The 9,998-nt window shown below is 44.5% G+C and overlaps 1 protein-coding gene across 1 annotated transcript; it reads right to left on the bottom strand.

Moving 5' to 3' along the window:
- Positions 1-992: 992 nt before the first annotated feature.
- On the bottom strand, positions 993-9,609 carry LOC124002197 (kelch repeat and BTB domain-containing protein 11). The gene is made up of 2 exons (XM_046309539.1): positions 7,974-9,609; positions 993-5,098 (listed from the first exon to the last, which is right to left on the bottom strand). Exon 2 carries the CDS (start codon positions 4,450-4,452, stop codon positions 2,296-2,298), a length of 2,157 nt encoding a protein of 718 aa, XP_046165495.1. The 5' UTR covers positions 4,453-5,098; positions 7,974-9,609; the 3' UTR covers positions 993-2,295.
- Between the last annotated feature and the right edge of the window lie 389 nt (positions 9,610-9,998).

Below are 9,998 nucleotides of genomic sequence, written 5' to 3'. Positions count from 1 at the left end.
CTGCAACTGCCTCTGCAAGGCAACGCTGCAAGCTGCAAGGCAACGCTGCAACTGCCTCTGCAAGGCAACGCTGCAACTGCCTCTGCAAGGCAACGCTGCAAGCTGCAACTGCAACGCTGCAACTGCCTCTGCAAGGCAGCTGCAAGGCAACGCTGCAACTGCCTCTGCAAGGCAACGCTGCAACGCTGCAACTGCCTCTGCAAGGCAACTGCCTCTGCAAGGCAACGCTGCAAGGCAACGCTGCAAGCTGCAACGCTGCAAGGCAACGCTGCAAGGCAACGCTGCAAGGCAACGCTGCAAGGCAACGCTGCAAGGCAACGCTGCAAGGCAACGCTGCAAGGCAACGCTGCAAGGCAACGCTGCAACTGCCTCTGCAAGGCAACGCTGCAAGGCAACGCTGCAACTGCCTCTGCAAGGCAACGCTGCAAGGCAACGCTGCAACTGCCTCTGCAAGGCAACGCTGCAAGGCAACGCTGCAACTGCCTCTGCAAGGCAACGCTGCAACTGCCTCTGCAAGGCAACGCTGCAAGGCAACGCTGCAACTGCCTCTGCAAGGCAACGCTGCAAGGCAACGCTGCAACTGCCTCTGCAAGGCAACGCTGCAAGGCAACGCTGCAACTGCCTCTGCAAGGCAACGCTGCAAGGCAACGCTGCAACTGCCTCTGCAAGGCAACGCTGCAAGGCAACGCTGCAACTGCCTCTGCAAGGCAACGCTGCAACTGCCTCTGCAAGGCAACGCTGCAACTGCCTCTGCAAGGCAACGCTGCAAGGCAACGCTGCAAGGCAACGCTGCAACTGCCTCTGCAAGGCAACGCTGCAAGGCAACGCTGCAACTGCCTCTGCAAGGCAACGCTGCAAGGCAACGCTGCAACTGCCTCTGCAAGGCAACGCTGCAAGGCAACGCTGCAAGGCAACGCTGCAAGGCAATGCTGCAAGGCAACGCTGCAAGGCAACGCTGCAAGGCAACGCTGCAACTGCCTCTGCAAGGCAACGCTGCAAGGCAACGCTGCAAGGCAACGCTGCAACTGCCTCTGCAAGGCAACGCTGCAAGGCAACGCTGCAAGGCAACGCTGCAACTGCCTCTGCAAGGCAACGCTGCAAGGCAACGCAGGGTTCCATTGGAAATTAATGTAATTCTGGTGTACCACAATGCAATGACGCTGTCGGTGTGATCGAAGCGTAAGAATGAGCAGTAAGCAGTGAGCACCATCCCTCATATCTACCGTATGCTGACTCAATCCGGCATTCTGTAAACATCAGTGCACACCTAGGGCCTGTTTCAATCAAACTCAGGAACCTAACCCGATCCACAGACTCAGAACCATTCTTATGCTGCAATAATTCACCTTGTTTCTAGTGTGTTGCAACTCAACTCAATTGTATGTGCGGGTAAAGTGTTGTCTTTGACACAACCTGGAAGGCTGGTTAATGGTTCTGAATGAATAGTTGGGTAGTAGTTTTGAATAAATAGGTGGGTACTGGTTTTGAACCTAACCCACTGGGCACAGACGTCAATTCAACGTCTATTTCACGTTGGTTCAATGTAATGGAATTGAAATTACATAGAAACAACGTTGATTCAACCAGTGTGTGCCCAGTAGTAATGCATTAATATGTAATTGCATTGTGCTCTTCAACATTATTCATTGATGATCTATAATAGTAGAATATAATTATTGTAGAAGATACATGTGGCTTATTGTGCTCCTGCTGGTCAATGGCCTTGTGAAGCAATGTCAAGGGCAGTTCTGGTATCAGGCCTTGGGGCTGTGTGAATGTTATAGCCCTCCCACTGTTCCTTCATAGAGCAAACATCACCGCCGTAGCAGGCCTTGTGTTGTTTATGGGTTCGCTTGTGTAATTTGCGTATAGGACCTGTGAGGGCCAGCTGTGTCAGTCACTTGTCCCCTCAACTGTCCCCTCATTCAGACTATTCCATCTCTGCGGTTCGATTTTTGGCTAAAAGCCACCAGCCAGCAAACAATATTCAAAACAATATCTATTCTAACTATCTGCAATTGCAAAAGTACACAATACAAAACTGAACACAGGGAAATGCAACAACAAACAAAAACTACTATGTGTGTCATTATCTCATTATGTCTCATTCAACATGTAAAAGTAGTCCTTGTTAAGGCTTGTCCTGTTAACTCGCCATGCAAAGAAACACATTCCATTACGAGCAGGTACACTGGACGGTGGAAAATAAAGGTGAAAAATGTTCATCTCATTTTAAGGACCACTATATTAGATTGATGGGCGTCTGTAACGTAGCATCAGTGATCCATGGTCACATCACATCAATCTGTCAGTCTTCTCAGGCAGACTGAGGATGAAAGGGAACAGTAGGCCCTTAGCTTCCAGTGGTGGCTTGAGTGGTTCATCTACAAAGTAAGAGCCGTCCTCCTCCACCACAAACTGCAGAGTCTGAGTCTTGTTCACACAATAGATGCAGTTTCCGATGACGGCACACCTGAACGGCATAGGGCTGCCCTGCCGCTGCGATGCGCAGTCATGCCACATTTTCACTATGGTGTCGTACTTGAACACAGTGACCCCCTGGTCACGGTTGACGTCAAACCTGTAGATGAAGCTTTTCAGAGCCACCATGTCGGTTGACTTTTTCCTGCTGTTGTTGTAGGGACACTCCTGCCACTCGTCCCTCTTGGGGTCATATTTTAGGAGACGGTAGAACAGAGACCCTCCAGAGACGTAGAGCTCTCCGTTACAGGTGGTGGCTTCATGGGCCACAGCGAACGCCCCTTTGGGTAAGGGAGCCACTGTGGTCCATCTATCAGTCCGAGGGTCGTATTTTTCTACTGTGAACAAACACTCCCCTCCTATGGCGTACAAGTTACCCTCCATAGACACTAGCTTGAGCTGCGACCGCGCCTGGTTGAGCGGCCGAACCTCGCTCCAGCGGTTAGTGATGGGGTTGTAACAGAACACCTTGTCTGAGACCTTGCCCTTATCCCCATATCCCTTTATCCCACCGGCCACAAACAGGTAGTTGTACATGGTGCAGATCCCACAGCCCTTAGTGTTAATGTCCTCCGGCATCAGAGTCAGAGGTCTCCAGTCATTGGCTGCCTCGTTGAAGTAGTAAATCATGTGGTTCTCCTCGAAGGATGCCACGGACAGAGGGCTCTGTGGTCGACTGTTACACCGACTCGGAGGTCTGCTCCCGACACGGTCAAACACATCGTTGATCTCAGCGACCATCAGGGACCTCTTCCCCTCCATTCTCTTCTTCAGGACCAGATCCCTCTCCGACCCCGTCAGACGCCCGTACACTGCTGGGTCCTGCAAGATCTGGAGGAAGTTGTCACTCATGAAGCGATAGGCCGTCTCTTTCAGTTCGTTGAGTCGTTGCTTCTTGGCGATAGTTAGAATCTCATAACAGTTCTCTGCTGTGACCTGCTCTGAGATGGTATCCATAGCAGCCTGGACGGCACATGGGATCTGTAAGATCTTAGCTCCTGTGATCACCTCTACCACATTGTCCTTGTGCACATTCATCTGAGAGGTGTAGATATAGTCTATCAGGATGGTCAGGGTCTTGTAGTTCAGCCCTTTCACTTTTAGGATGTCTCTTGACTGACGAGCCTTGAAATAGTCACTCTTCCCTGCCAGAACAGACTTGTGAACACTTATTTTCTGGCCACCGACTTCAATCACTAAATCTGGCTCCTCTTTAGGCGTTGTGTTACTGACTCTACCATGGCCACTACTGCCCCTGTGTCCTTGGTTCGACTCAAGCCCTGACTGTCCATGTAATGTGTCATATTCTGTGGGAGAGCTGTGACTGAACAAGCACCCCAGCTCTTGTATGGTTGGCTGGTTGCCCATGGTGATACAATGAGTGTCAGGCGCAGCGGTCCCCTGCTCCCGGGAGTCAGTGACGTTTGTGATGTGACACTGACTCCTCACTATGCTCTCTCTACAGAGGGACAGAGATCCTTCCGCTTCCTCTCTGGCCTCTCCCTTGAAGCATAGAGAGGGACCCACACTGCAGGGCACCTTTTCCCTCGCTCCATTCATATCCTCACTGATACCGTTTCTGCCATGAGTACAGTTCTGGTCTCTACCAGCATCAAGCTTGGGTATGTGAGATGTATGTGCTTGATGAGAAGGATCCGTAATGTGAAACTGATCTGTATTTGAGATGTGTGATCCCTGTGGACGGTCAAAGTGAAGATGCTTAATCACTGTACCACCATCCAACAAGTACTCCTTTGTAACTGGTGTGCTCTGTCGACCGAGTCCCTGGTCGCCCACTACGAATCCCAGGTCTGGAACATTAGTGCTCGCCTCCTGCTTCCTTGGGAGGGAACAAACACCCCCATCCTCATCTGAGGGGGAGGAGAGGATGTCCGAGCAGATGGGGTGGTGGAAGATGACATCTGCCTCCACCGTGTGCAACCCTCCTCTCGGTCTCTGTCTGTCATTCATCCTGTCTGATCAGAGCTAGTGGCAGTTCAGCTCCTCAGTGTTCATAATTAGGAGAATCCCACAAAGTCTTCTGGAATCACTCCTACAGATCCTCAGTGTTCATCGTGAGGAGGATCCAACACAGTCTTCTGGAATCACTCCTACAGATCCTCAGTGTTCATAGTGAGGAGGATCCAACACAGTCTTCTGGAATCACTCCTACAGATCCTCAGTGTTCATAGTGAGGAGGATCCAACACATTCTTCTGGAATCACTCCTACAGATCCTCAGTGTTCATAGTGAGGAGGATCCAACACAGTCTTCTGGAATCACTCCTACAGATCCTCAGTGTTCATAGTGAGGAGGATCCAACACAGTCTTCTGGAATCACTCCTACAGATCCTCAGTGTTCATAGTGAGGAGGATCCAACACAGTCTTCTGGAATCACTCCTACAGATCCTCAGTGTTCATAGTGAGGAGGATCCAACACAGTCTTCTGGAATCACTCCTACAGATCCTCAGTGTTCATAGTGAGGAGGATCCAACACAGTCTTCTGGAATCACTCCTACAGATCCTCAGTGTTCATAGTGAGGAGGATCCAACACAGTCTTCTGGAATCACTCCTACAGATCTTGGCAGGTCTTGTCTCGTGAACCTCTATGCCACTTTAGGGGAGAAGAGAAATATATATTGAAATATGAAAGTTTCAAATAACTAAAACATGTCAATTGTTGGCAATGATACTTAAACTCGGAGGGGCACCCTTACGCCACAAGGAACAAATGGAGCCTACTTTGGCATATCTACAGAGATTTATGGAATAGCTTTTATGTTGTTTTCTCCAAATGCACTAAACTCTATTGCAAAAGACACTAAGAGAACACATACTTTTTAAATTATACAGATATTATTATATGGTCTAATTGCACATTTGGCACTTGTTGTGCAGGAAAATATTAATTCTAGGCATATTATAAAGATATTAGACAGTGTGAATTGAGTAGTAAGTGAATTATTGTAGATATTAACAGCCAACACACGTGACGTACTGGGTGATCATACTAATCGAGTATTTTAATTAATCGCGACCCTAGCCGGAGAATCGCACATAGAGCGCATGCTCGGTGGCACCTCCATTCCACCAGCAATAATAAGCAAGACCTAGCATGAATAAGACCGTGACCGCCGAGATTTCCCTTCAAAATAAAAGTCCTGCAATGACGATGGTAAGAAAAAATACAAAAAGGGTTGAAATTTGTAACATTTTATGAGGACATTTTTGCAGAATATTTATATATAGCACAAATAATATTATAGCACTGACATTATTGTTAACAACATTAAAATGTATGATTACTCAATAGTTATCATGTACAACAGTAATACAAATAACAAAACATTATTTATAATGCAACTATTAATAATAATAGTAATATTAATAGTATAATAATTATTATAATAATCAACTTTAGAAAAACTAATCCCATTATTAATTATCCCATTCCTATTGCACGATGTTCAGTAAGTTTGTAATATTGGACAGACATATTGCACCTTACACAGTTTTCTGTGAGGCGAGTCATTCTACTCAGCACTTGTGGTTTCCAAATCGAACCTGTTTACACCCAGAGGAGCGTCATTGCTTATTTTTACCGTCCTTAGAGTGGCCAACCGGCTTAAATCCAATCATTTTTGCACAATGGACATACATATTGCATTGTACACAATTTTCTATCTTTAAAAGTGGGCTCTTTGCCTTTTTGCAATTCATAAACTGACAATTTCGGTGGACTGACAATGGATCCGTATTTAAACTATCCTCCTCATACAGAGTTGGCTATAATTTAAATTTCATCCTCCAGAAAAGGCAGATCTAATATTACAACAAATAATATGGCTAAACTCCAACGTACTGTAAGTCGCTCTGGATAAGAGCGCCTGCTAAATGACTTAAATGTAAATGTAAATGATAGAGAAAAATTACAGTTTTACAAGGGTATAATATTTATGACGCACATTGTAAACAAGAACGGTAAAATTGTCACAAAGCAACTATCAACAGTGTATGGAGGTCTATGCCCAACACAAAATTATAACCAATTCATCGTGACTCTGCCACAAAATTGGAAGAGACAATTACTTAAAGAAATTAAAGAATTAGTCCATCTGTCACCCATAAAAAAATCATAAATGATTAGTATAAATAAAAAAATATATAAGTTTATTTAAACTTAAAAGGTTTGACAGCAATAATGTATAATATTAAAGTCAGTTGTGAATAGGTTGATGTCCCAATACCTAACAATTGACACATCATTCCGTTCGTTTCAGTTTAAGCTATTATATAAAATACTTTCTACAAAAAGAGAGCTCAATATATGGGGCATTGAACAGTCTGACTTGGGCAGACTCTGCCACGAGGAAACAGAATCAATAGAAAATATTTTCTGGTACAGGCTATTGGTGGCTCTCGCTTTTGGAGTCAGGACCAAGAATGGTTGTTATGTCATAATATCAGGGTTCAGATTGACCTGCAAACTGTATTGTTAGGGAATCTGAAAAAACACTATCAGTCAATGGTAAATATCATTATACTCTTGGGTAAAGTATTTATATTTAGGGCAATATGGTAGAAATCTTACATATAGGGAGGTTCAGGACCCTCGTTAGACATAATAGTAAAATGGAGGGATGTATTCCAAAATGGCGTTAAACTGATGGGTTAATCTGTGGACATTAGAAGGTTGGAGTTAACATCAGAATGAATAGTGGATTGGCCTCTGTGGGTGAAAATCCAGCACTTGTAGAAAGAGAAAATTAGGAATATATGTATAATTATTTAACTACAGTTACTGTAGATGTGAGCGAAATAGATGTAAGCAGCAGTATAAGTCAATGGAGGCTGCTAAGGGGAGGACGGCTCATAATAATGGCTGGAACGGAGCGGATGGAATGGCATCAAACCATGTGTTTGATACCATTCCACTCATTCGCTCCAGCCATTACCACGAGCCCATCCTTTCCAATTAAGGTGCCCCTAACCTCCTGTAGTAAAAGTATTGTGGTCTGTTGGTTTACTCCAATTAGGGTATGGGGGGGGTAGTATAGGTTAAACATTTTAAAAGTATACCGAAGGAGACTCTTATTCTGAAGAATTCCAAAAATCCGTGACCCGGAAGTACTTAGTTATTCTTGCCTGATTCACAACAGTTTTAGTGGCAACTGCTGACTGATAGATACATGTTGAATACGATAGGGGAGGAGGATAAGGAAATCCGTCCAAGCTAACATTACGCAGTCAAATTGTGTCATAGGTTCATAGAAATTGATTAATACATTCATTCATCACAATTAAATGTTAAGAAATATAAATTGGGAACCTTGTGCGCAATATAGCCTAATTGCAACGCATGCAATTATTGCAGGCTAATTGTACAGTTTGGCTAAATCATCATTAAAGATGGAAATGGTAATGCATCTCGACTAATATAAAACATTGGCCAAAATATCATGAATATTATTATAGGGTAGCCGACTTACGTGTTTAGATGCAGGCAGCGCAATTCAATGGACTGCTCTCGTCAGTCTCGCACACACAAAGCCCAGTTATGGGAGGTAGCCCCAATCAGGAAAATAGGAGAACCTCACAAATGCAATACGGCTGTCTTTTCCCTCGTATATAGAGGATATTTCGTTAATGTGGCCCCTAACTCCACGTCCATTAGAGACATATCACTTGTTAATTGAGCTCCAGGACAAATAGTCTCCGGGTAAATGGATCATTGTTATTCCTTCACAACTCATAAGAGAACATCCACTGTAGCTACGTCTTGTCTGAAACCAAACGCAAACAGTTATTACAGGACTTAGTCTTTCAGAGTACCGATCCACAACAAATATGTCGCCAATATCCTCCTGCAGCTCTACAGTGCGTCTGAGCTAAGCATAGATAGTGCATCAAAAATCAATCCAGCATGGACCAGGGATCTCCGTCTCGGCTGCCACTACTCTGTTTTGCCTTTTCCAGTAGACTACCGACCGACGGTTATTGATCTAGAGTAGACCACACCCCCTCTCAGTATTCACCCCACATACATAGACAATGGCTATCCCCATTTGCCGGGTTTGCACCCTGCACGAGCTGGAGGCAACCGGAGGTGAAAATGCGACATTCCTTCACACGCCTTGTGAGCGATTTACCGTGAGGGAAACCCAGCGATCTGAGCCCCTGCGTGCGTTATAAGCCTGTCATTGGTAAGACCCTACTACAGCCTCTTATACAAACGCCCCGATTTTAATTCCATGCCTCTGTAGAAATCCTAGTACTTCAAAAGCAAACCCAACGGGCAACGAGTCTGCTGTTCACTATACAACGGACACGTTTGTGTTTCCCCTAGTGGGGTACTGTAACTCTAAAGACCCATGTGTCCAGATTAAAATGTACTAGGCTACTGCCTTCTGCTTGGTATGCTACAACATCCCATAATAGTTCAGTCTGAAAGGAAGAACATTGCTTCAACTTCCCCTGTAAACCATGCGCTATATACATAATACAATACTGTTTTCGAGCCCTGCATTTTTTTTCTCACCTTTATTGCATGTCGATTGGCTGACGACAGTTGTGGTATATCAGACCTTGTATGACAAAACATGTATTTTTACTGCTCTAATTAAGTAGGTAACCAGTATATAAGGCACCTCAGAGGTTTGTGGTATATGGCCAATATACTATGGCTAAGGGCTGTATCCAGGCACTCCACATTGCGTCTTGCTTAAGAACATCCCTTAGCCATGGTATATTGGCCATATACCACACCTTGTTGCTTAAGCATCTCTCCCCTCAGGCCAGTCTTCAAATGATTGCAAACCTGACTTTTTAAATAGTTAAACCAGCAAAACAACCAATTCAAACCCCTAGACTTATTCCACATGTTGTTTTACAACCTGAATTCAAAAATGGATTTAAAAAATATCTCACCCATCTACACACAATACCCCATAATGACAAAATGAAAGTGTTTTTAAAAGATTTTTCAAATGTATTGAAAATGAAATATCTAATTTACATAAGTATTCACATCAGTACATGTTAGAATTTTGCAAATTATTTTTTAAATTCTTCAAGCTCTGTCAAGTTGGTTGTTCGTCATTGCTAGACAACCATTTTCAAATCTTGCCATATTTTCAAGCCAATTTAAGTCAAAACTATAGCTAGGCCACTCGTCTCGGTAAGCAACTCCAGTGTACTAAACATTAGGAACACCTGCTCTTTCCATGCTTGACCAGGTGAAAGCTATGATTCCTAATTGATCAGTGACTGATCAGTGTAGATGAAGGGGAGGAAAGGTTAAAGGAAGGAATTTAAGCCTTGAGACAATTGAGACAGAATGTGAACGTGTAACATTCAGAGGGTGAATTGGCAAGACAAAAGATTGAATTGCCTTTGAACGGGGTATGGTAGAAGTTGCCAGGCGCACCAGTTTGAGTGTGTCAAGAACTGCAACACTGCTGGGTTTTTCACGCTCAACAGTTTCCCAAGTGTATCAAGTATGGTCCACCACCCAA

Source organism: Oncorhynchus gorbuscha, linkage group LG17, assembly GCF_021184085.1.
Source record: "Oncorhynchus gorbuscha isolate QuinsamMale2020 ecotype Even-year linkage group LG17, OgorEven_v1.0, whole genome shotgun sequence".
NCBI classification, from domain to species: Eukaryota; Metazoa; Chordata; class Actinopteri; order Salmoniformes; family Salmonidae; genus Oncorhynchus; species Oncorhynchus gorbuscha.
This window is presented reverse-complemented; position numbering and strand designations above follow the sequence as displayed.